This window comes from Argopecten irradians, chromosome 7 (genome assembly GCF_041381155.1).
Source record: "Argopecten irradians isolate NY chromosome 7, Ai_NY, whole genome shotgun sequence".
Lineage (NCBI taxonomy): Eukaryota > Metazoa > Mollusca > Bivalvia > Pectinida > Pectinidae > Argopecten > Argopecten irradians.
In genome coordinates this window covers 18685420-18712981 of record NC_091140.1, presented here as the reverse complement: position 1 = coordinate 18712981, position 27562 = coordinate 18685420, and the positions used below count along the sequence as shown (strand labels likewise).

Here is a 27562-nt window from a genome sequence, read left to right as displayed (position 1 = left end):
TTTTTGGAACACAAAACGAAAGCTGGTCGAATGCGAGGTTATAATGAACAACAAACTTGCTGACATAACAAGGAATATTAGTTTTCTACATTTTAAGATTATTTTCTAATTTACGATGGTTGACAAATGAAGTTTAAGCCATATTTGTTATAAAACAATTTGTATTTAGCGTAAGAATGATAAGTAAAAAGTCAAACGAGACTTTTCATTCGACAGGGCACCGCGAAGGGAGGTTCCTGACTTATTTCACATATGTACATCATGCAAGCATAAAGTAGGGAGTTGCTCCCGTCTCTTGCAATTTAGCGATCATTTATTTTTACCTACTTTCCCAATCGCACGTTACTGACACTTGACGTACACTGTTTTCTATCAGAATTTGTTTGTGTTCGCTTCACCAACAGTTTTGACCCTTACATTCATTTAATTTGTGCAGTGCATTGTGGGAGGTGACTAAAGTTCAACACTACTATACTATCGTTACAAAATTCGACCGGGCCGGTTCAAAATACAGAAAGATGGAATTTCCATTATAATTATTTTATTTGACACATTTGTACAATAACTGATATATATTACTTAGTAAGGTATCTGACACGTCTTAAATATGTATTTTACTCAAATTTACGTGGTTTATTTAGGTTCATGTCCCTTTAACTCATGCTGCTACTGCCTAGTGTACCATATTTGACTGCAAACAAGACCCTCCCGCAATTAAGACACCCCCCCCCCCCACTAATATTACAAATTTCCAGAATGAGGGGGATTGTAGGTAAATATCATTTGTTATTGAATTGAATGAATTTTATTCATGCGTCTTTATTATCATCATGCAACGTCAGAACATCTTGATATAACCTGTCTGACTAATGACGTTTACGACAATGACAGACATTCTAAAATTCAATATGGTGGCCAAATATGCAAATTAGACCTCCTCACCACCTCTTTTGACCTTTATTTCTTCTAGGTAGGGTCATTTTTGTGATCAAATATGGTAATGCAATACTTTATTGACTGATGTGGCTTTTAAAGACGAACAGTCGTACAAATGATGGATGTAGAAAGTATCAGTAAATGAGTTCTCATACACCCACTTGACCCTTGATCCAAAGAGTTTTGATATCTAAGATCTCAATACATGAAGTCAAAGTTAAATCTGTGTCTAGACAAATACCATTGTAAAAAAAGAAATCAGCTTATGAAATTCAGCTTGTTATTTGAAGAATGCATAAAAACCTCTCCTATGGAAAATATTGAGAAACTACACAACACTTGTATCTAACTGAACTGTAGATAATTGATGAAATAACACCAAACTTCTAACAGACGGACAGACACAGATGCTGTACATTAAAACAGTCATTACAGTTAAACAGTACTGAGTTCATCAACCTTCTTGACTGAAAATCATAAATCTACAAATGCAAAGCAGTGAGAAATAGCTAAAACAAAAAAAAAGTGAAAACATTTAACGGCAGGCAAACAAAAATCTGAAGCTAAAAATTAAAAAGATATTAGTAAACCTGAAAAAGAAAGGTAAAATTAACATGAAGGGGGTAAGGTTCTTGTATGTAATGGGGAAAAAGGATGAAATGAAAATAAAACATACGTCCATACAATATTAAAAAAAAAAGTGCAATGTAATATGTTTTTATTATCAACACCAGTGAAGCATGCAGATAAGAGTATCTGGGAGAATATAGCTCCGTAGGTATAGTATCAGGCGGTACATGCGTGATGCATGCTTACCGGTGCAAGGGCGGGAATCTCAACTGCGACGCCCATCTACAAAGGAAATCATGGTGAATATTTACACTTGAGAGTCATTCGCGGGGGATGGGGATCGAGGGATGCTGATCTGTATATTAGTTAATACCAACCAGTATACAACACACATGCATTCTAAAGGGTTACATATCAACACACACTAGTTGTAATGCAGCAATATTGTCCTAATTATATGGAAATTTTTATGTGTAGATAAAAATCTATCCATAAATTAAAGAATAACATAAAAACACTGATTAAATACTTAATTCTAATTAGGTAAAAACGGTATAAAGCTAGTATATTAATAATCCGAAATAAAAGGCCAAAATAAATTCAAAGTAAAATCAAAATCATGTCTATGGATACTTAATTCTTTCATGATTTCTAACTCTCTGTACGTGTGTGGTAGGTAATCAAAATGTTTTAAGATTACTATAAGGAGACTCATAACCTCTTCAAATTAAATGATAGTTAAGAAGATAGCTGAAAATTATTGAAAACCATGGTTGATCGCACTACGCTATGCTATATGTATAGCAGATAGTGCGATCAACCATGGGTCTCCGGCAATGATGAAGGCAAAGGATACAAAATGTTTTTGCAGTACAATCTTTGGTTTAATTATAAAGCTGAGTAAATCTTGCTTCCTATTTTTCATCGTGTTTCCTCTAGTTTATATATCTAATACAATGGTATATATACTACTATTTAGGCTGCATAGATAAGGGTTTTTTAACCTAAGTTTGTATGATTAAAATATCATAAATGATGACCTAAAACACATATGTACTTTAGAATTTATGGTCAGTCCCTCAGATAAAAATTCTCACAAAAAAGATGGATACATAAACAATAAATAGATTTATCAACCATATTCAAATTAGTTCATCTTCCCCTTCTATGATCTTCCAAGGAATGTCTCGTTAGCTGTTATATTCATTTCCTCTTTCCTATGATGTAGGAATGAGTTTATATTTACATAAACCAACATCTCATGTATGCAGCCCCTGTATTTAATAGCACCTATCAATTAAGGGCAACTTAACAGCTCAGAAGCACTCTAAGCATTCTAATCAAATAAAAGTTACATCTATAAAGCGCTCTTTCTTTCTCTTCATATCACTAATTGTAGCTGCATCTATACTTGTCAATGAGCATGGTAACTTTATCATATACACTAGTAAAAGGTTTCTTGCTCCTTGATAATCATATCCCCTCACTCTTATCTGTACTTACCCCCTAGAATTAAGATTAATTCACAAAATTGAAAGTGTAAGCAAAAAATATTAGTGTTTAAAATAAAGTTAAATGCAAATTATTTTAGCACCTTCAACTAATTTGCAAATTTTAGCTTTGTTAAAATAAAAATTACAAACTCAATTAACTAACTTAATTATCTTGAATAAAAAACCGTCATGCTGTTAATTACCCTAACACAATTTTAATGTCCCAAACCAACCTGCTGGCCAGTTTAAACACATGCTCTAGTTTTACATACCTGGGTGCTGTTACTCGTGGCTGACAGATCAGCGGAGAGATGGATTTCCTCCAAAGTCTACACAAACAAGAGCGGTTTATACATGTATCTACCAAATACACACAGGTTACAAGTGTACAATAGACGTGCAGACCCACACCTAAAAGTAGGCATAACATAATTGTTTACCACTAAGCATGAATCTTTTGAATAAGGATTTATTTCTCCAATTAATTTCTATATGGAAACTTCTATTTCTATTTTTTTTTATTAAATTAACACATTCATTGTTATTGGTTGATGGCCATAAAATGTTTGTGATCATATGAATGAGTTTTTTGTTTTGTTTTGTTTTGCTCTCTTTTAATCAAACAGCAAAACAAATAGCTGTCTTTAAAAGGGGAGGTAACTATACAAAGAAATTTTTGTTGTATGTTTATACATTAGGGGAAAATAGTCTACAAAATGTCCCACACTAAACACTGGCCAATTAAAAGGGTGATATTGCAGCATGAAAAAAAAAAGATAATGTATTTCTGAAGATTCTTTAAGAATGCAACTGCTTGAAGCTGCCATGGTTGAGAAAGGGAGATAATTTTTAATTGATATATTAATCTATCAGCATAAGGGTAGATCATTCTAAACAAATCCGAAATGACACAGAAATAGTATGTGTCTGTCAGTTTAGGGATGAAAGCTAATTCAGAGAGAAAGAGAATGTAAGAAATGATATCACCTGTCATTATAATGAAAGATAATTCTAAAGAAAATTTATTTACCTGTAAACAAGAAAATCTAGAGTCAGTTTAAGGGCATTGGAACATTTGTGGAAACTGTTTATTAAAGTAAGTTTGAATGTTTTGCTTCAAAATTAATGAAATTCTTTTAAGTCAGTATCATTTACATACTATTTTATAGAACTTAAAGCTAATATCAAACAGTTGGACAATATCTTAGCTCCACATATCCAACTTACTTTATATTTATTGATGAAAGATAAAAAGAAAAGACAACACAGGGGTACAGTACAACACACTGCTACCAAAAACAGGGATGGGTGGGGAACATGGGATGGGATTTAGATGTCATCATCAATACAGGCAATCAGATGGAAACTATTTCTACAGCCAAGAACAGCCATGGGAAGGTGGATTCCATTGAAGGGTCAGGGAAGCTGGGAATACCTTATAAGGTAGAAGTGGGATTGATGTCATGCTCTGGTGAACAAAAATATTAATAATATAAAATCATCAATAAATAACAAAATAAAATGTACAATAAGAAATACACCAACACCAACAAGTCACTAGAATCTAAATCAAGTTAATAGGTAAACAGTAAAACTTCTACTACAGTTATTAATTACTTCTGAAATTAAAATTGGTTAGTCACAATTTCATAATAAAAATCAACATAAATTGCCTGAATATAAAAAAACAACAACTGAATTTCAGTACATCTAGAGGCAATGTAGAAACATGCTGTAGTTTATTTAACCATCTTCATCAGGCAACACTAAACACAATTATTGAACAAATAATTCATTGATAGACTTCTGTGGTATACAGTAAACCTTAATTTATAATTAACATCGAGTTGTTTTCTGTGACAATATTTAAGACGTTTCAAAACGTACATGTCTTAAATTCTAGAATAGCCCTAATACATCTCCATATGATGGTTAACATTTTCCAAATGAACCCTAGCTAAGATCACCAATTTCATGTATGGTGTTTGAGATATTCGGAGAAATTGTTTCATAAAGAACTGATTAAAGAAATAGCAAAATGAAAGTTTCAGTTTAATAAGTTAAATCAAATGAAGTTTGGCTCCCTTCTCCTGTATCTAGAGAAATCCCGGTTTGAAGCTAATATAATTTCAAACGTATCTGATTGACACCTTCAGTTTTACAACTTATTTTATTGTTACCTACCTCCTTCGAAGTATAAATCCATTTCATGAAGATAACATATCCAGGATCGACCTTGACCTCACATTGAAGGGTAAAGTTGCCACCTTTCTCTAGGATAAAGTCTTTGTCTGACCCAATGAGGACAGGTGTGGGGGCAGACCGACTCCTACCTGTTATACAATATATAATAATCAAATGATCTTTATGGTAACTAGACAATGTTTGCAAGAGATAAATACCGCACCTTAATTAGTAGTTTGTACCATTAACCAAAAATATTGCATCAAGCTGCAATGGAAAAGGCATCAGCAATGCTATATACATGTATTTGGTTTCTCTATTTTATGGTGGGATCAAACAAAAATGTAGAAATTTAAAGTGGTTTTTTTTTAATATTATTTTGAATGAAAGGCTTTGATGTATCTCATCTAAATATTAACTTTGAATTTTTTCCCACTTTCTTTATCGCTCTGTATACTGATCAGTGGTATCCAAGTTAGGATTACGCACTCTTCTGAACCTAAACAAGAAAAACAGTGTTGGCTCTATACTTCTAATGTTGTTTTACAATTTAACATTACTTATTTCAGAGAACTATTAATTACAGAGCACAAGGGGTAACAAAGCACCAAGACAGATGTTGATTATCAATTTATTATTGTTTCATACACAAAATGGTGTGCAGACTTACCAAGGTAATTAAGATGTATTTGTTTGGCATCTGTATAATTACTGTAATTAGCTCTACAGGCAAATAATCCAATAAAGAAACTGTTAGGAAATTCCAACACAAATCCCTTTTCTGGATCATAGTACACAGCATTGGTGTCTCCAGTCTCGATGAGTTCATCTGGGTACAGTTTGTAGAGCTCCACCTGGACGTCAGGATGCGTAACTCTACATGGAATGTATGTCTTCTGATAGTGGTAAATAGCCAAACTTACAAATCTGTTGTTTTCCATTTTTAAAGGTGTGAGTAAATGATCAGGATCTGGAAAAAGAAAGAGAAATTTCTTAAAAGTTATTGTATATACCTGGTAAATAAAAAGAACAAGTTAGAATGAACTAGAACTGTCGCCAGCAGGCTAACTTATATCCTCTCCCTGCCACCTCTGCACTGGATACCCCTGATCCATAGTACTCAAGAGAAAAACCATCAACCTACAGTTCATACTTTCATGCAAATGGCACTTTCTCATGTTACTGCTTAATGTTTTTGTTACAACTGTATACATACATTAATGAATATTGATAATGACTAACCGTATACATAAATGTAGATACTACTGTATAAATTGATAATGACTTACCGTATACATAAATGTAGAAACTACTGTATAAATTGATAATGACTTACCGTATACGTAAATGTAGATACTACTGTATAAATTGATAATGACTTACCGTATACGTAAATGTAGATACTACTGTATAAATTGATAATGACTTACCGTATACATAAATGTAGATACTACTGTATAAATTGATACTGACTTACCGTATACATAAATGTAGATACTACTGTATAAATTGATAATGACTTACCGTATACATAAATGTAGATACTACTGTATAAATTGATAATGACTTACCGTATACATGAATGTAGATACTACTGTATAAATTGATAATGACTTCTAATGTACATACACATGTAGTACTACTGTATCAATTGACAATGACTTACCTTATACATAAATGTAGATACTACTGTATAATTGATAATGACTTACTGTATACATAAATGTAGATACTACTGTATAAATTGATAATGACTTACCGTATACATAAATGTAGATACTACTGTATCAATTGATATGACTTACCGTATACATAAATGTAGATACTACTGTATAAATTGATAATGACTTACCGTATACATAAATGTAGATACTACTGTATAAATTGATAATGACTTACCGTATACATAAATGTAGATACTACTGTATAAATTGATACTGACTTACTGTATACATAAATGTAGATACTACTGTATAAATTGATAATGACTTACCGTATACATAAATGTAGATACTACTGTATAAATTGATAATGACTTACCGTATACATAAATGTAGATACTACTGTATAAATTGATAATGACTTACCGTATACATAAATGTAGATACTACTGTATAAATTGATAATGACTTACCGTATACATAAATGTAGATACTACTGTATAAATTGATAATGACTTACCGTATACATAAATGTAGATACTACTGTATAAATTGATAATGACTTACCGTATACATAAATGTAGATACTACTGTATAAATTGATAATGACTTACCGTATACATAAATGTAGATACTACTGTATAAATTGATAATGACTTACGTATACATAAATGTAGATACTACTGTATAAATTATAATGACTTACCGTATACATAAATGTAGATACTACTGTATAAATTGATAATGACTTACCGTATACATAAATGTAGATACTACTGTATAAATTGATAATGACTTACCGTATACATAAATGTAGATACTACTGTATAAATTGATAATGACTTACCGTATACATAAATGTAGATACTACTGTATAAATTGATAATGACTTACCGTATACATAAATGTAGATACTACTGTATAAATTGATAATGACTTACCGTATACATAAATGTAGATACTACTGTATAAATTGATAATGACTTACCGTATACATAAATGTAGATACTACTGTATAAATTGATAATGACTTACCGTATACATAAATGTAGATACTACTGTATAAATTGATAATGACTTACCGTATACATAAATGTAGATACTACTGTATAAATTGATACTGACTTACCGTATACATAAATGTAGATACTACTGTATAAATTGATAATGACTTACCGTATACATAAATGTAGATACTACTGTATAAATTGATACTGACTTACCGTATACATAAATGTAGATACTACTGTATAAATTGATAATGACTTACCGTATACATAAATGTAGATACTACTGTATATAAATGTAGATACTACTGTATAAATTGATAATGACTTACCGTATACATAAATGTAGATACTACTGTATAAATTGATACTGACTTACCGTATACATAAATGTAGATACTACTGTATAAATTGATACTGACTTACCGTATACATAAATGTAGATACTACTGTATAAATCGTGCCTAAATTCGTCCACGTACAAACAGCTGTATTCTCCCGTATATAGATAGTCAATATCAGTAACAGTAAAGTTAGCAGCATAGTTATTAATACTCTGTAACAAGCGCTCCTCTGCTATGTTCAGTCCAGCATATGGAGAGTTCTGTTAACAAAATAAAGAAGAAAAAATTTAAGAGAAAATTGTATCAAAATAGTAAACAAATGCCATGACACATGCAAGATAGCCTATGCTGTTGTATACAAAAAAGTACACTGTACCAATTGAATTGAATTTTTCTGTTTTAGCTTTTATCAATTTTAGGTTATAAGGTATTCTGTATTACATATTACAGAGTTACATGTATCTGCCCTTGTATTGTCAAACTTTTCGGAGAGAACGACCTGAATTGCATCCACAAAATAATGACGTCACAATGGCTACCTATCCGTAAGGGAGCTAACTCTATTACAAAGGGAGGTAACTCTCCACATATAATTTTTTTTTGTATATGAAGAAACCTCAAAATGGTAAAGTAACAAAATGTGATGGAATGATGGATCATTTCTATTTATGGCACTGGTATTGTGGTTTAGATATGTATTCTGATTATCATTAAATTATCTACAAGTTTAATCTGGTAATAACATTTTTCATGGTTATCTGAACACATTAAAATGTTGTTTACACATCATCTATCTAAATGGCAATTTCAAAATATAAAATACCAAATGAACATAAAAGAACATCTTGATCTTTTTTTTTCCATTATCAAATGTTCTTTGAGAAAAACAAAATTTAGGATGTTATAAATGGTTTTTTTTTCTTCATTATAGGATTCGTACCACTTTATGGTAACTCCTTGTTAACCTCATGGTCACATTGTAAACACCACGACACTCGATCGTAAAGTTCTGTCCCGGTGACAGAACAACGTCTGCTGCCTCCCGTCCCCAAAACTCGGACCCATAAGTATCCGTGGAGTTATCCAAGGACGTATCAGCTGTATAAAGGCGAATGGTGGGACGAGGGTCCTTCTTGTTCACTGAAAAATACAAAACATAACAGTGAGACGATTTGTTTTAGTTAGTACTAGAGGTGAATGAAACAATATTTTCTAGCTTGTTTTGTGTATATGCTTCATGTAGGCCTGTCTAGTACACAGGACATAGATCAGCACAAATGACCAACAATAGCCCCATAGGCATATAGCTGTTGGACTGTAAAATTAAACTAGGGTATTCATTTCTGGACAAGTATAGATGGGATTAAATTACAGGTGTACTTAAATAATTGGTCTGTCCATGATACGGCTATTGTACATATTTCATTTATTTTTTTATTTTTTGCAAATTATCTCCCTTTAAATATCAATCCTGTTTCATCCCTATAATAAATTAGCAAAAATGTTCTATGATTTATCCCCCCTTGATATTACTGATATTTTCTGTTATAATTTTGTAAGGATTTCATTACTACTTTTTGTCCAAAACATTTGACGTAATTTTAGCACATTTTAGCAAGGATAAATGTTTATAGCATATCAGCTGCCGTCATTCTAAAATATAAAATACGTGTAGGAGTTTTGAATTTTATTGGAGTTGTCTCCCCTTGGTACTTATTTGATTTCAACCACCCACATTCTACTAATAATAAATGTATGTTTCAATGCCATATTTCACCATACATGCGTGTGAATTTCATTTTGAAATTTATATAAATAGAATCTGAAGTGTATGCTGACCAAATAAAACTGTCAACTGTATGGTGGGTAATAAAATCAATGCGTCACAACCAAAAAATATAAGACTTTTTCTCACTGGTTTGGGATAGGGCTATTTTGTCTTTTGGGGAGAAAATTAGAATCGGAAAATATTTTTCAGGATTTTTAGTAAACTGCACATTTTGGCAATTCAGCTTAATTACCTAGTACATGAAATAATTTCAAAATATTGGAATGGGATCCATTAAAAAAAGCCCCCCAGAAAAAGCTCTGTATAATAATTTGATATGATGTAGTATTCTCCAACTTATTTATGATATGACCCTCATATAAACATAAAACATTTCCCTGTTCTGTGAGCTGTTTTTACCAGGTACATACAAATGACAAACAAGGTGATTAGGGCTTTTTTTTACATACATTGTACATGCAAATAAATATCGGGTTTCTATTTTGCCAATGATGGCATCGTATTTCCCGGTCCTTTCTCATTCATGTAAATAATTCCCATGGCAGATCTGGGATAGACAATGGGATTGGTCGGGCAATTGTCTTCTTAACACCTATAAGGCCCAACATATTGTATGTAATATTACGAAAGAAATATTTTTGCCCTTTTTCTCTGATTTTTTTGTATAAGCTTATATAAAATATAAATCAATAAATAAATGACCAGATTTACTCATGATCATTATACCCTCGAAAGAACCAGAATCAACAGACTGATAGTAATAACTGTTTAATAGGTAAGAAAAGTACAGTAAAACTTGCTTTATTGATCACCTCTGTATTAAGATTACCTCCTTAATGAGACCACTTTTCTTGGGGTCACTAATTAATAACCACTTTTAACACAATCAGGGCTGTGATTGAAGACCACTTGACTTTAAATACTTTGTTTTCTTTATCCTTTAGGTGGTCTTTATACACAGGTCTAACTATATGTAACAGAATTGTTTTTAAAACTATATATCAGTTACAGATATAGCTATGTATTCTGATTTCAATGCCAAAAGCTGGGTTAGTATAAGTTAGTTCATTGTAAACAGATTGAATATTCTGCCTACATCCTCGGGGTGAAAAGGTCTGTGTATAATTAGTGGTTAGGGATAACAATGTACTAAACGCTAACAATCAAACTCTCAGACGGAAATCAGAAGTATATTATAAAGAGCCTCTATTGTCCAGGCTTAGAGAATTAAGAAATTCGACCCTGGCCACTTCCTGTTTCAGTGAATTTATTTATTTACTTAAATTCTTAAGGTGTTATCACTAATTCTATTTATAACCCATTCCCGCTTCTCCCTCCTCCCCTCTAAACATTTACTCTAATCCACTTAACGGAAACTACTTAACACAAAATCTGTAAAAGCCATAAACACAAAAATATCTTAATGCATTTCCTGGCTAATGTGGTTCTCAAACTTGAGAAAGATGTCTATTTTAATAAGTAAAGTGAAAATTCAAAGTCTTACTGGAAATATATACCGGTAGCTAGCCTAAGTGACTGGCCATTTTAGAAACAAATGTGTGAAGAAATGATAAAAAACATGAGGGGGTTTGTTGACCTGGAGTTGAAGATCTGATAAACACAAAAGATCAGGTCAAATTTGAAAGATTACACCATTTTGAAGATGAGCCTTCATTTGAGTGAAGTTAAATATTAGAAGTACAATGTTTGCTGACTTAAATAATCGTGACTTTGGACATCCTGTTGTTGACTGACCTTTGGCCAGTTGGATATGCGAAGTCTGGTTATATTAACCTGGCCAGCTGAGAGGGGAGATAGATAACCATGTCAGGGAACAGCTGTATTTTACGAATTAGCTTAAATCTATTATTAACAAGTAACCTGCTATGTACCAGGCTCTAATTAGCTGGCCATGCATACTGATCAGGCATGGTAAAATAACCACCCACCTATCCCAGAAATTGACTGAGAAATATTGGAACCATTTTTCAATAATAATGCATGTAAGTTGATGCCGAGTTGTGAAAAGCACTGATTCAAGAGTTTGAATCCTATGTAGACAGTAGAGTACAAGTGCAATTTCTAAGCATAGATTGACTATCAATCAAAAGTCAGTGCTTTTTCTCTAAGTACTCTGGCCTTCTTCTGTTTCCAACCTGGGACTATGTCTTTTAATGATGGTTGCCAATAAAAAAAGATACAAAACAACAACAAACCAGATCCCTGAAACTTTTATAAACAGTCTCCACTACCTATACAAATCCCTCTCCCTCCCCCTCCCCATCAAAAAAACAATATTTGAATACAGTAGCTGCATGGATCATATATTTCACAAGGAGCCACTCAGTGCAATCACTTCAGCTATTTATACTGAAGGAACGTGCTAGGAGGCGGATTGATCGGTTACAGAATGTCTACCATTAATGTATACAAAACATAACCTCAATTAAACTCTCTATATGTATATGTTTACGTAATGTCGGTGTAAGAAGAGGGAGCTAGTGCATCTTGTTGTATTCCTGATACATGTGTGTACTGTAATGGTAACCAGTGACAGGTGGTTAACTTAAAATATGAGCTTGTAGAATGATACAAACCATTACAGAGTAAAAAATTATCTTGTTGTTATCAAGTCAGCAACAAATTCAGAAGGAGGATAGGAGGGAGGGGGAATAGGAAGGGGGGTGTAAGTGAGATAAATAAACAGGCTATGAATGAAAATTATATAAATGGGCTATATAAATAGGAAATGTTGGATGATGGTTAAAAAGGATATATGTGTATGGACTTTACAGAATTTTCTCTACAGTTGCTATGGCAACTGCAACCATTTATAAAATTAATTTCCACATGAACCAAGCCCCGCATCACTATTTAAAATTGTATTGACAGAATTCAGCCATACACTTCAGATCATGACACAGAAACTTAGTTTCAAACTTTAAAACGGAGACCTTGGTGTTTTGACTTTTAGACCTGAAAGCAAGAACTTAAGTATTCAAACACTTCTGGTTAAGATTTACTACAATTTTAATTCCGCCATGGTACAATTGGTTATACTCTTTAAATTAAACACCTTTAATATACCACTCTTTCTGCATGTGTTTGAAACGAAACATGGGGTGGCCAAGGAGATAGAACGCATTGCATTGAAGAGGCATTTAGACAAAGTTTGTCAGCTTTTAAAGGTATGCTTTCTCTGGATCCAGGATCCATTGATAATGAGTTTAATTAGATAGACGTTTATATATATAATGTTCAGGTAAAACTTAAAAGTATACTTAGGGAGTAGGTAAAAACAGAAATAACAGGTTAAATAGGAAGAATATGTCAATTATATACACCAATTACAGAAAAAATCCTTTCATATTAATCATGCAATCTTACATCCTTAGGCCAAATAAAAAAAATATTTGTGTTATGAGTTTTGTCCTCAAGCAAAAAAATAACAACTAAAATTTTGTTTGGTTTTGCATAAAAATCAGAAATTTTGGTACAAATTCTGTAAAATCTAAAACACCAATAATCTCCTGGGAATCAAATCCATGGTTTATATTAGTCCGCTAAACCTGCCTATATCAATAGGCTTTTTAAAAAAAAATTTTGCCTAATATATAGTCTATATATTAGGCAAAAAAAGAAAATTTAAAAAGCCTAATAATATAGGCAGGTTTAGCGGACTAGGTTTATATATATAAGGTTGAATAAAGTCTACTTCAGTTTTTCACTGCAAAAAACAAGGATGAAGAAAAAAAATTTATAAAAAAAAAAAAAAAAATATCCCTACCTTCCTTCATTTTAAATGGTGTTACTGAAAACAAGAACATTTTTTTTTTGCCTTATTATTGGGTACTAGGGATAGTAAAGTAGGACATTGTTTGTGGATGGATTTCATCATGTTCAAAATGACTGTCATTTATATACTACCAAAAATTTTACCGGTATGTGAATTACCAGGTAAACAAATTGTAACAACTTTGAAAATAGAAGTCACCATTTTCTACTGCAAAATATATATCACCAATTAACAAAATGTAGTACAGCATTATGAACTTTACCAACTTATCCAGCAGTCCGACCACAGATATGTCGGATTAAACATTCTTTAGGGAAAAAATCCTAACTTGTACATTGTGGATAATGTTATACGTATTTCAAACAAAAGTTTATCAGCAAAAACTATTAAAATATGTGAACATGTTCATGTGCCATCCTGCATGTAGGCCTACACTAATTCGTTATAAATGTACAGTATATGCAAGTATCTATCCTCAATATAGACCAAGGGTTATTATCACCGTCATTACATCAACCCCTGGACTATGTCAAACAAAACTAAATGCATATCTAAAGAGAAAAAACTCACCAATCTGAGGCCTGTACATGTACAGAGAATTCCTTTAAAGATTTACAGAGAGTGAAGCTCAACTTCAAAGTCACGCAGTGCACATGTACCATTATTTGATTCTTTTGATGTACATCAAATGCCCAAACTATCTGTTTCATCTGTTGTTGCACACAGATTCTTCAGTTTTGCTATGACATACTCCAGAAATGGATATTACGGCAGTGATAGTAATCCCTTGAATATTGATCATGTAACCGATGCCATTTTTCAAGTTCCTTTGCCAAATATGAATATAACTTATAAACCATATTACAAAACAATTAAAACAAATTTGTATTAACTACCCGTGTATGTAATTCAAAAAAATAAAAATTACAACTTTTGAGAAATTAATGAAGATGAAAAAGAAAACATTTTTAAAAACATTAGAATGTTTTCTATTTCTGAGCTGGCACATTGGCATGTACAAAATGTAAAGGAGGGGGAGCTTATTTGTAGTTGACATCCAGCTGGTGTCTGATGGGATTCCAAGTTCATAATAAAGGATGTATGCACTGTTTATATTACAACATAAATAAACGCCAATCTTATGTTATCTATTTGTAAGGAAGACACATAAACAAAGAGTCTATATGATCTGTATTTAAATGTTGTATTCAGTTTTTGGCTGCAGGATTTATACAAAAGTCCCAAAAGGCCTGAATCATTCACCAAGATCATTAAACTATCAGTAATGAAAAGGTATATTATCGTATATATTTAAGTGAATTTCTAAACCTTGAGTATTTCTTTAGTAAAGCTCCTGAAGTCTTTGAACTGTTACAGCTTGACAGAACAATTAAATACATTACAGAGATACTGCAAACCCCCTATAGCTAACATAAAGCCAGCTAAGGTCCGAAATAGCTGTCTTTCATACTACAGACTAAAAATAAAACCCCAGTGAAATTTATCCATAATACAGAATAATACAATACAGTTTCATTTAGATATGTAGATAACTAGATCTAGATCTTTTATTACATCATGGCTTTACCCTTTTGCAGTCATATTGGATCTATCATATCATTTCAGTCCAACAACTAGACTGCAGCTGGCCAACAAACCCCATAATGATAATACTAGATTATCTCCCCCTAGTTTGAAACTGAGGATCAGACATATTGCAGAGACAAAAACTATCAAAATTCAGTTTAATTATTTTAATATTCAAGAGACTCTAAATAATAGTGGCAAGCTCACATCATGCAGATCTAGACCACTGGTGTTTGAAGTTTTAATGTCAATGGAAGAGATAGTTCAACTTCAATATCATTTAATGCATGTGTATTGGCTAGAGAGATTTACACTAAGTAGGTAGTAAACCAATGTACTAACCACAGTAGAATAGGAGTGTATCAAGTGTGTCATCAATTTTTTTAATGTTGATACACTGAACATGTAGGTCAGATGTCACTCCCAAGGGATAAGGGTTCTGGTCAAATATGTCAATCTGCATCAACTACACGTATGTGTACAGCCTGTACATTTTATTTCCCTAACATGCCACAATAACCTAGCTAAATATTATATATTGTCAAAGGTTGGTTGATAAACAGTAGATTGTACTAATTTCCTATTACCGTATGTTAGTGTGTGCATGATTTTGGGAGACTGTGGTGTATTTGTGCTGTCTCGAGCTCTCTTTGCAATAGTGAAGCGTGTCACCAAAACCTCATCTGGTCACGTTTCATTATACTGACAACAAGCAAATCAGTCTCTCACTTGAGCTCCCTTTAAGCATTAGGCTAAAATAGAGCACAAATTAACAACTACTGGGGACAGATGCTAAACCCAGAGCAGGAATAATGTAAATGCTTAACTCTATAGACCAAAAGTTAGGAATTGTCAAGGATCACAGAGATGTCAGGAATAAAAATTGTAAGTAAGAGAAAGAAAAAAGATAACTTGTTATCTAGTACAAATGTAAAAAGCTCCAGTTGGAAGAAACAAAAAATAAGCCTGGAAAATCTGTTCCTTTAATGCTGATCAAAGGTCAAAATATGGGTTACATCAACCTGCTTTTAGTATATTTTTCATGTCTACATGTATATATATCTTAGAAATCAAATGTGAAAATCAAATATATAGGATCAAGCAATATGTATTCAAATACAGATCCTTATTCTGACGTTCACTGAGGATCTGATATCCCCATTAGGATAGAAACATATTCTGGTGACCTTTATATACTCCCTGTACTTCAGGTCAATCAACTGAAAACGGCATATCACTGTAACCTGGGATGTTGTACTGTACATGAAATTACTTTGAAAACTGTTTTGTCCCTTGAACTTTACCGTCAGGAATTTTGGAAACTCCTTGAATGAGGTGTTGACAAGAGAAAATATTGAAAAGGATGGAATAAGTCTTACTATTGTCAGTATTGAATGACTTGATTGTCAAAGTCATACATTGCAGTTCGCTTCCCTTTTAAACACATTCTTCCTAAACTCGATAAGCATCTTTCTACAGTTTAGATCTCCATAACATATAAACTATATGTTTACAGCTGTTCCTATTGTTGTGATTGAATCCTTTTAAATTATCTTAATATTTTTTTTAATGTCCTGTGGCCCAATTTATTCTGTAGATCATGAGCACTGCATTCAAGATTGTATACAACATGATGAACTTTATGTCTAGCCTGTAATGTAAAAGTATTTAACAGGATAATAAATAAAAATTTGATAAATAATCAATGATATTCTAGTCTACGTGTAATAAACCCAACTTACATGAAGTGTTCGTTTTACAAGGTATTTATAAAGCCATCACAAAACAGGCACTCTGTCTGTTTCGGATAGTCTATACTTACGCACTTGGGCTGATGAAAACACCAGAAGGAGGTCTACAAACAGCCAACGGAAGCCTTCCATGGCTCTAGGGCCAGATAATGTACCTAATTTATCCACAAGATGGAGATCTGAAGATTCAGGTACCGAAAATAGATTTCTTGATTAAAGTTATTCAACAGTATCCAAGTAAGAAATTCATTTGTAGAATTATGTCTGGTCACTTGTTTGGTCCATTTTTAAGACACTATCCGGCGAATCTCGATATCCCATGTTTAAGACTGACTCACACAACTTCAGCGTAACTTTTATGACAAGCTCAGAAGGCACAGGTACTTGACACAGTTTGAGGGGGAGTTCCTGTGTTGAAGAGTGGCTGTTCCATCAACTTAGCAACCCATGAAAATAGAAAAGAAAGTGGCTAGTACTGGCTACAAACAATAATATTGGTTGTTTATAAGCTTATAACTTCACTTATTTTTATGCTTTCAAAAAGACAAAATATGTTTTCATGCACAATATAATTTCAACCGAGATATTTGACGTATCGATTTGCTTTCAAAAAATCGAGAAGCTAAAAATAACAAGGGATTCCCTTACGTCATTTAGGATTCCGGATGTATTTCTATTTAGTTTCTGCGCATGACCGGACATACAAGGAAAATCATGGCGAACACAGTGAGTTGACAAAAACCGGTTAAGTGGTTGTTTTTACTGTATTTATCATATATTTAAGACTTTCAGTTGGTTGACTTTCGTGTTTAGAGTAACTGAATATCAAACAATTGTGTAGTTGATAAATGTCGTTCCGCAGTACATTGCTTTCGGCTCCTTGATAGGCAAAACAGTCCTGCCTGCAGGAGGGATTCACTTTTTACTAAAGGATTCAAAGCACAAGACAAAAGAATAACAAATCCTTTAGCACTGATTGAATGTTATGTTGAATGGTAATTTCAGTTGCAAATAGTGTGTATTATCATTTTGCCATTATTGAAGTGTATTCACCTTTGTCGCTCCATGGAAGACTGGTGGTAGGGGATGGAGATAAATGTAATCTCTAATAGTAATACTCTATTGAGATTCCTCCTCGAGACTTTTATATTAGGACGTTTGATAGATGTCTCTCGTCGAAATCCCTACTTGAGCCTTCTAGACTTTATTCTTGAAAATCAAGTCAGGTTGACCTATCTCTTGTAAGGGTCTGTCACAGAAATAACCCGATTGCACTGGTTCCCATATATACTGGCACACATCGCAAGTGGAGATAAAAAAAATTCTCTCCATGCGCACATATATTATTTAGTGACATTTATTAAAATCAGAGAACCATCCCATTTTGTAAAAGACGTCTTGTTCTATTGATACTTCTAGCCGCCATTTTGATATAAAACAATATAAAAGAGTCTGGAAGAGGGATTAGGGGTTAATGTATCATGGATAATGGAATAGTAAGATATAGCACAAGTTGAAAGTCTGTCCTGAAAAAGGAGAGAAGAGTGTAGGGGCATTGCACTGGGTCAATCATCAGTGACTAGATAGCATTCGGCTAGTGTTTGAAGGTCCTGGTTAATTAGAATTCCTGTCTGGTCGCTACATTTTCTGCTGTCCTGTAACAACTTTGCAATGATCACTATGACATCTTTATCAGCATCTGGTATTTTGCACTATCAAAAAATCTTTTGTAAGGATGTATAAGTAATGTGCTTGAACTGTTTCTTGTCTTGGTACATCTGAGGACTACTGTATCTGTACCTCAGTTTAGAATGGAATTATGCAGAATTTTGGCCAGCTTAGAGAAAGGGCTATACAGACACACCATGCTTTAACCCGAGACCTCGCGTCATTGACGCAGCAAAATTTATTTTGACGCACGATCTTTGCATGCCGTGCGTCAATCTGACGCTTCACATTTTTACTACCACTGCCCATCAAGCTTGTGTATGTGTGTATTATGTGATGATCAGCCCCCCATAAAGTGTATATTAGCAAGGGTCAGTGACACTAATTGGTAGAATACCCCAAGCCAATTAAAAGATTCACTCAACTGTGACATAGTCCGACCGTAATTTGCTAATTGGAGCACAGGTAAAGAAGTCACACGTGTACTGAGTACCTACCCGCCTCCAATCCGCTAAAACTGCACATTCTTATCAGCAATCACATTTTAATCAAAGCTATATTAGATTCCAATTGCAATACATTAATGTTATATAACTTGTAAGCAGGTATACAACAGAGATGAGATCGTAGATATGCCTAGTTTGATGCATGCTGCAGTAGCCATTTTGTTGTTAACCTGAATAACCCTACATGTACATTACCCCACAAACCATTGGTGTTGGAGTATGAGAAGCGTAAATCGTTCCTGTTACAGTTTCTAATTTGTTTTTGGCGGCAAATATGAAAAGTGGTTTGACGTGGAAACGCAACACAAAATAAATAAAATCAATTTCTTTGTTGTTAAAAGATCGTTTTAGAAATACAGTTGAATTAATAACATTTGATTTCAAACAAAAAATAGCAGTCGTAACTATGATTTATAAAACAGACTTTTTTTTTGTAAAAATTTTTTTTTTTTATAAAATGATTTTGTTGATTAAATAATATATTTATGATCAGAAGCTCAAAAATGTCCTTTAAATATTCCAGAATTTAGATAATCAAATATAATTAAAAATTTAAAATATTTACATGAATACTGAAGTTAATCAATATTTTATATAATACCGGTAATTATTATCATTTTTTTTACTTATTCTATAGAAACATAATAAGTCATATTAACTTTTTTAACCATTATCAATGTTATTGGTTATGAAATTTAATATTTAAATATAACTGAATTTTAATGCGATTAATAATTGACCCTTAAGTTTAATATTTTGACCCTCAGGAATTTGATTTGACCCTCAGGATTTTACAGCCAAGGGTCACTGACTCTTGAGATTTTGATCCTAGAGAAAGGGCTATACAGACACACCATGCTTTTTCCTATACACATATTTAAAAAAAAACTTTACCCAGGTCAATATGTCATACACAAAAATTAGATCAATTTTACCTACATTTATAGATTTGACATAGGTGCAACTAGGTAAGGTTCTGTGTAAAACATCTAGGCCATTCTGATGTACATTGCAACTTTTGAATGACATACATACATTTAAGGAAAAGGTTTGAGGAATCGATTGGAATGTTATATTTAAATTTGGTGTATGGGTCCATCTAGAAAACTAATTCACATTCAGATTGGAACCTGTCTTGTCAGGGGAAAACTGTAGGAAATTTTCCTTTATTGTTAAAAAATGAGAAGCATTATCTTGTTTGTTTATTTTAGAAAATAGACATCTGCCACAGTGGTTTGAATTCAGATATTCATGATATGCATTCATCAAACAATAGAATTATTTTAAATTTTTGTTTCAGCATATTTCATATCCGGCTGTCCGCCCGAAGCCTGATGGGTCACAGAAAGTGGAAGTTCCAGAGGGACATTATGGTGTACCAGAAATGATGACACATGGGTAAGCAAGGATGCCGAATATATATGCTAGTCTGTTCTAAAACCAATGTAACAAGGTGACAATGCTAGTCATGCATAAAAACAGATGGCTTACTTTAAAGATGCTCCATCGCTGACAAATGGAATGTTTTCTCTATCAAAAACAGGAGCAGACGATTTAGTATTTTTCTTCAGTTACAAAAGTTACTCACTTTACACCATTACCACCATTGAAAAGTTTGAGCTTCTAATTTAATTTCAAGATAAAAATATCAAAAATAATTAATTGCATCCCGAAAAAATTCTGTGGCACTATGTCCTATATGGAATGCAGTATTGATTGCGTATGCATCAAAAGCAAAATTATTTATTTTGAGTTACTTTTTTTGTGTTAATTAGACATATATATACACGATTAAACACCTATTATTGCTCAAATGATGGGTATCATTTTTGCTCTGTCGGCGATGGAGCATCTTTAAATCATTTGTGAATTTCATAAACTAATTATTTTTCGTGTCAATAATATACATATTGTAAACATTTAAAGTTTTAATGCTATTTCATTTGATGAATTTTGATGATCATGGATAATTTTTGATTTTATCAATAGTAACTAAATCTATCACTATACATCCACAATAGGTTTGACAAGAATGATGCCATCAGCAGACCTGTGCACCCATTGGAACAGTCTGAGAAACAGGTAGGGTTAATGGCATACAAAAAAGGATTTTTAGTGTGAATGTACTCGCGCTATTATTTTCCTTATCGGGTGTAGAGTCTGTGTACATCACGTTGTGCAAATTCCAACTGCGCACGCAATACCAGAAGTCAGTGTCTTATACCGTTTAATAGATTTTGCCATGATTTATTTACACAAAACTTTCAAAAACATATTATAAGATATACTTGTCAGCGATAATCTACTTAAATTAACAACAGTGACATTACACAGTGCTAAACGCATTTGTTTTGTGTAAGCTTTAAGCATACAAACTCTTGCATCAGTCATGATATTCTAAGCATCTGATCGACTTTGGAAACTTCCGGAACAATACAATGCAATTCAGGTTTATATAGTCAATAAAAGAAAGTGAGGAAACAGATAACCTTTAGTACCGGTCACATATTTAATTTATTTCACACCATCCTAGGTCCTAGGTGTATGTTGCACTATCGCTTTTAAACCTTGTGACCATATATCGCATTTGCTGCAGTTCTAATTAAATTCATAAAATTACACAGCTTTGCTTAAGAGAAACAGTATAAAAAAACACATTATAAACATATCAGCCTGCGTGTCTGAGCTCTAGATCAAAAGTACCCCAGAAAGGCGTTCAAGCATGACAGATTGACACAGGTAAGTCACCACGTGCACATAGACTAGACGGTGATCTAGCAGACGACTTTTTTTAAACAGCGAAACAAGTGTATCTTATCAATATATATTTACATTTTGCCACTGCAACTCCCATTACTCTAATGATAATCCTGATCTGCATTATGAGCCAATAAATGCAGCCTAGACTTAGTGTAGTAATATCTACATAAATGAATGTGAGCCTTAACGGGCGCTATTCTATTTATCTGCCATCCAGATTGCATTTACATCTCCAATAAATGCAATCTAACAATCCTTTAATTGTTAAATAACACAAAAATCTGAGTGTGCTCTGAATAAATCGCTTCGCGGTTTATGATGAGAGTACACTACACTCAGATTTTTGTGTTATATCTCCATAACATAAAAAATATATTGAAATTAATCCTTATAATTCAATTTACGAAAGATAATCTCTTCAATATTCAAAATTCATTTTGGGACTCTTTTGTCTTTGAAATCATTACCTACAACGTCATCAGAAGCAACGTTACAAACAATGACGCCATTTTTTCCTTTATGGGCTGATAAAGTAAATTTTTAAGCCAATGAAAATGCTCGTAACAAGCTAAATTGAATTATGATGTTATAAATCTTAAATATTACATTTCCAGTGGAATGAGAACAAAATGAAGATGGATTTTGCTATGTTACGAAAAACAGATGGTATCCATGCCCCTCTAAAATTACAGATGGAATTTGCTGTAGCCAAAAGGGTAATAAGCTTGTACTTTTATGTTTTATTTTCAAGTAATAAAAAAAATTAACCATGCATCCTCTGAATTTACCCTTTTCATGCTTTCCACATTGATGGATAAATCAATTAAAGAATTCACGGTCTAAGAACAGTTTTTACACACAACACTTTATATTTTTCTTTATTTTGATTCATATATCTTCATAGATCAATTAAAAAAATTCTTAGCTTAACCCCATCATCTTTAATTTAAGCCATAATTTGCATGACATAATTTCCTTTTAGGGTAAACTAAACTTTATTCATTTCATGACAATGCAACAATTTCTCATTTTAATGCAATTTAAAAGGGATCCTTTATAGAGTTGATTATTTAAATATTCAATAAAAATGTGCATCTTCAAGTGACCATTATATTACCATTGATAATTTGGTAGGATATGCATATATAAAAGATCATGCCATATTGAATTTCTTTTAATTTTCTAATGTAAAAACTTTATATCTGAAATGGGGACATTCAACAATATTTCTTGCAGGAATTAAGATTGCCAGGACTACACAGCTCGGGTCTGATGATGGATATCCTAACTGGCCGGGATGAGATGATCGACTTTGACGATGTACTAAACAGTAAGTACATATATCATTACATCACAATTATACAGAAATGCTTTCTGCAAAGGATGTCAGTAGCAGCCAGAGTAACTGTCTTTAATTACATAACCTGGCGTTTTGTTACAATCCCATGCATTTGAGACACGTTTTAGATCTACATGCACGTTACGTACGTAGATGACCCACAGATATGTGACACAAAGCCACCCTCCTCTATCTGGCATCTACGACACCTTGTTGAGATAAGCATCATAGACAATGTTCAGACTTAGTCCTATGTAAGAGTATATGGAACTTGTTAAAGGGTTTATATTAAGTATGTTCCTAAATGATAAACTTGGGTAGTCCAACTGCTGAGGCACACAAAGGGGAAACTATTCATCTACACATCACACAGAAATAAGAATACATAATTAATTTACAACATTTGTTTAACCTGCTCACCGTGTAGAAATGTATTAATTAAATTGATTTAATTTATCAGTAAAATTAATTCAAATTTTAAGTGTAAATATTTTGAAATTTAATAGTTTCATAATGAACTTCATGCTTAGATATATCAGTAAATAAGTAATATTTGTGGCATTATGAAGCCCCCCGTATGTTGACCCAGAGAAAACATGGAGACAGTCTGCCGTGTTTGAGAGGTGAAGTAGCAACATCCGTGGGGAGGGGGTCAGTTTCCTGTTACTAGTACATTTGTAGGTCACAGACACTGTGTCGTACAACCCTAGACATACATATACACACATTCTGTAAAGTTTGTTGGTCAGCTTATAAATGCATCATACTTCAACTGCAATTGTAAAAATGTATTTAAAAAAAAAAAAAACTGATTTAAATACTTTGAATTTTCAATCAAATTTTTTTTTACCACAAAATGTCACTAATTACATCAAGCTTGTATCAGGTATAGATGTCTGTCATAGATAATGTCTTTGCTGCTAGCATTCATCCTCTGTAATACAGTATATTAGAAATTCTATACCTTACATATTGCGTAAAACATGCTTGCCGTTGGCGAGACTGAGAGCAAACATTCCTGTGACCATCTAATATATATTAGTCAAGTGTCCATCATTTACATGTATATGTGAAACAAGACATGTTTACTCCATTCTTCAAATAAATAAGGTTTTTGTTTTAATATAAGTGTTTACTTATCAACCCACTTAAATATTCACAAATGCTTCTGTATTAGTAGTGTATACACAAGCTTGCTTGGTCAGATTGTTGGGGATAAAAGCCATTGTATTTGTAAATACTCGAGACTTAGTAACAGGTCAGATATCATTCACATGTTCATCCTGATTTGAATTGCTAGTTACTTTATATGGTGATATGCGGGATGTGACTAGTCATTAAGGCATGTGTATGTGGGGGTTGGTTGACTCTCACATTGAAGATGTGATACAGCTTTTGCTCCTGCATCTCTGAAGTGGATGAAGATAATACACACAATCGATTAATTTTAGTTCAAAGTGAACAATATCGATATAAGAGTACTTACTGTTCTAGAAAATAAAATTCTGAATTTAAATGAAATGATAAATTACTATAATAGCGTAAACCAGACATAATAATCCCTCCAGTATATTTTGGACTTATAGCAGACAATTTGGACTATTATTATTTACAAGCAATTAAACAATGGATGCGACATTTACCAGATTATCATTCCCAGATTTACTCCCTCCCATTGTATAAACTTCAAAATTAACTAATTAAGATTTCCAATTAAAGGATTTAGACCTGCTAAAAGGCAAAGATTCAGTTATTTGTCGATATTTACCTACTTTGTGACAAAACTTGCTGTAAGATATTATTCAAAAGTTAATCTGTATACCCTGTGGATTGCAGAAATAAGTATTTCCAAAATCATCAAATTTTCTTCTGTTTACTTTCTTTAAAGATGCTTCACCGCTGACAAATGGTATTTTTTCACTATAAAAAACAGCAGCAGACGATTTGATATTTTTCTTCAGTTACACAAGTTACTTACTTTACACCATTACCACCTCTGGAAAGTTTGAGCTTCGAATTTTGCTATAAGTTAAAATTACAAAAAATAATTAATTGCATCCCGAAAAAATTCCGTGGCACTATATTCTATATGGAATGAAGTACGGATTGCGCATGCACCAAATGCAAAATAAATTATTTTGTATTATTTTTTGTGTTAATTAGACACATATATACATGATTAAACACCAATTATTGTTAAAGTGATGAATATCATTTATGCTCTGTCAGCGGTGGAGCATCTTTAAACAAATGTTGACTTTATTTTCATTGAAACTAATGTCGGCAAGATTTTGTTTCATTGGTATCCTATGTGTTTGTTTGTTATATTGTCATGTTAAAAAAATTAAAACTGTAGACCGAATGTACGGTAATGGAATTTGACTTTGTTTTGTTTGTTGCAGATCCATATGAATCAGAAACTATTGTGGATCACCATGGCCTGATGGAGAAGAGGATGAACATACTATAATATCATCTTATAGTGGATGTTTATATTTAAAAGACTCTTATCACATTTTATGAACTCATTGTCATTTTCTGAAGTGCTTCGCTTTATGTCAGAATTAAATTCACAATCACCATGTCATCTTATAAGTTGTGTTGTACTTAGTTTCAACATCTTGATCTCAAGGGGTTACTATCACTATTATTATAGCTACTTCGGACTGTCACTGGAAACCTAAAGGCTCTATGTAATGACATGTATTTTGAGATAAGACAGAGTACAGTAGTTTGACCTTTTGATGTATACTGTAAGCATGGATATTTTCATGAGCATGCAAAAGGAAATAATTTGCATCTGTGTTAAATTCGCCATACATGTGTATATATATAAAACTTTGGGCTTTGGTACAGTTTATATATTCACAAAACTTTATATGCAGTAGAAATGTTCGCAGTGAAAAGGCCGTTGCATAATATGGGTAAATTTCTGTTATTTTCACGATGCATTTGTATATATAAAATTTACGGCTTTGGTAATACATTAGTATAGTTTATATATTCACAAAACTTTATGTGCAGTAGAAAAGCAATTGCATAATGAGGGAAAATGTCCCTCTCATAAATTTCCATGTTTCCAGTACTACACTATATAGGCTTTGATGTTTTGCGTTACTTCATTGTCTGTTTTTCTTCAAAAATGAATTGTATGGAGTTGGATATAACGATTTTGATAGTAACCCTGAGTATAGAACGTTGGTTTGATAACAATAAGTAACAAGGACATAGTCATTCAGATCCCCCGCCAATGGAGATATCAAAGCTGAAGTAAGTTTGATTGTGGAGACTTATGTGTATGGAAAAACAAGAGATCCCAGAGGGATCTTGGCGCCCACCAAAGAATGATCTATGTCTGACAATGGAAAGAGGGATCTTTTCTCTGCTTTTCAAACTTTTGCAAACATACTATATATAAAATTTGAGACAGGTCACAGATCGCTTCAGTACTTCCTGAGAAACAGCAGTAACAAACTTCAACTATCAAAATCCAAGATGGCTCCTTGGCGGCCATCTTGATGATTGATCGGTCCCAAATCGAAATATGCACAACTAGGGCCCTAGGGGAACCTATATATGAAATTTGAGACAGATTCATTCAATACTTTCTGAGAAATAGCGATAACAATCTTAACTATCAAAATCCAAGATGGCCGCCTGGCGGCCATCTTGTTGACCGATCGATCCAAAAACGCATTATGTACAAATAGAGCCCTAGGGGCACCTATATATGAAATTTGAGACAGATCCCGTCAGTACTTTCTGAGAAATAGCGATAACAAACTTTAACTATCAAAATCCAAGATGGCTGCCTGGCGGCCATCCTGTTGACCGATCGATCCCAAAATGCAATATGCACAACTAGGGCCCTAGGGGAACCTACATATGAAATTTGAGACAGATCCCTTCAGTACTTTCTGAGAAATAGCGATAACAAACTTTAAGTATCAAAATCCATGATGGCTGCCTGGCGGCCATCTTGTTGACCGATTGGTCCCAAAATGCAATATGCACAACTAGGGCCCTAGGAGAACCTACATATGAAATGTGAGACAGATCCCTTCAGTACTTTCTGAGAAATAGCGATAACAAGAATTGTTAACGGACGGACGGACGGAAGGACGGACGGAAGACGGACGGACGGACCACGGACAAAAAAGCGATTTGAATA

At 33.0% G+C, this 27562-nt stretch overlaps 2 protein-coding genes across 10 annotated transcripts in view; one reads left to right on the top strand and one right to left on the bottom strand.

Annotated features, from left to right (window-relative positions):
- LOC138327761 (vascular endothelial growth factor receptor 1-like) overlaps positions 1 to 17543 on the bottom strand; it is a 40785-nt gene extending 23242 nt beyond the window's left edge. For 3 of the 7 annotated variants that reach the window (XM_069274104.1, XM_069274106.1, XM_069274105.1), the window contains exons 1-7: positions 17190 to 17541; positions 9136 to 9335; positions 8278 to 8455; positions 5854 to 6153; positions 5184 to 5332; positions 3272 to 3328; positions 1753 to 1788 (exon numbers count right to left, since the gene is read on the bottom strand). In XM_069274104.1, the coding sequence (XP_069130205.1) occupies positions 1753 to 1788; positions 3272 to 3328; positions 5184 to 5332; positions 5854 to 6153; positions 8278 to 8455; positions 9136 to 9335; positions 17190 to 17250 (981 nt within the window). In that variant the 5' untranslated portion in view covers positions 17251 to 17541. Of the gene's footprint in view, positions 1 to 1752; positions 1789 to 3271; positions 3329 to 5183; positions 5333 to 5853; positions 6154 to 6425; positions 6453 to 8277; positions 8456 to 9135; positions 9336 to 17189 lie in introns of those variants that run through there. The other 4 variants (XM_069274110.1, XM_069274107.1, XM_069274108.1 and 1 more) reach the window with 4 other exon arrangements.
- LOC138327764 (proteasome maturation protein-like) lies at positions 17253 to 25978 on the top strand. 3 transcript variants are annotated; one of them, XM_069274112.1, is made up of 6 exons: positions 17253 to 17309; positions 20593 to 20690; positions 21314 to 21374; positions 22667 to 22768; positions 23289 to 23382; positions 25794 to 25978. In XM_069274112.1, the coding sequence occupies exons 1-6, from the start codon at positions 17268 to 17270 to the stop codon at positions 25859 to 25861; spliced, it is 465 nt and encodes a 154-aa protein (XP_069130213.1). In that variant the 5' UTR covers positions 17253 to 17267; the 3' UTR covers positions 25862 to 25978. The 3 variants fall into 3 exon arrangements, with proteins under 3 accessions (XP_069130213.1, XP_069130214.1, XP_069130216.1); XM_069274113.1 differs by lacking the exon at positions 17253 to 17309 and adding an exon at positions 17726 to 17844; XM_069274115.1 differs by lacking the exon at positions 17253 to 17309 and adding an exon at positions 18095 to 18113.
- Positions 25979 to 27562: the final 1584 nt, after the last annotated feature.

Excerpts from the sequence above, each read along its gene's own strand:
- LOC138327764 (XM_069274112.1), top strand. The coding sequence starts at position 17,268 with ATGTACCTAATTTATCCACAAGATGGAGATCTGAAGATTCAG. Across the intron at positions 20,691-21,313 it reads CCAGAAATGATGACACATGG|GTTTGACAAGAATGATGCCA; the intron begins GTAAGCAAGGAT and ends CATCCACAATAG. Across the intron at positions 21,375-22,666 it reads TGGAACAGTCTGAGAAACAG|TGGAATGAGAACAAAATGAA; the intron begins GTAGGGTTAATG and ends TTACATTTCCAG.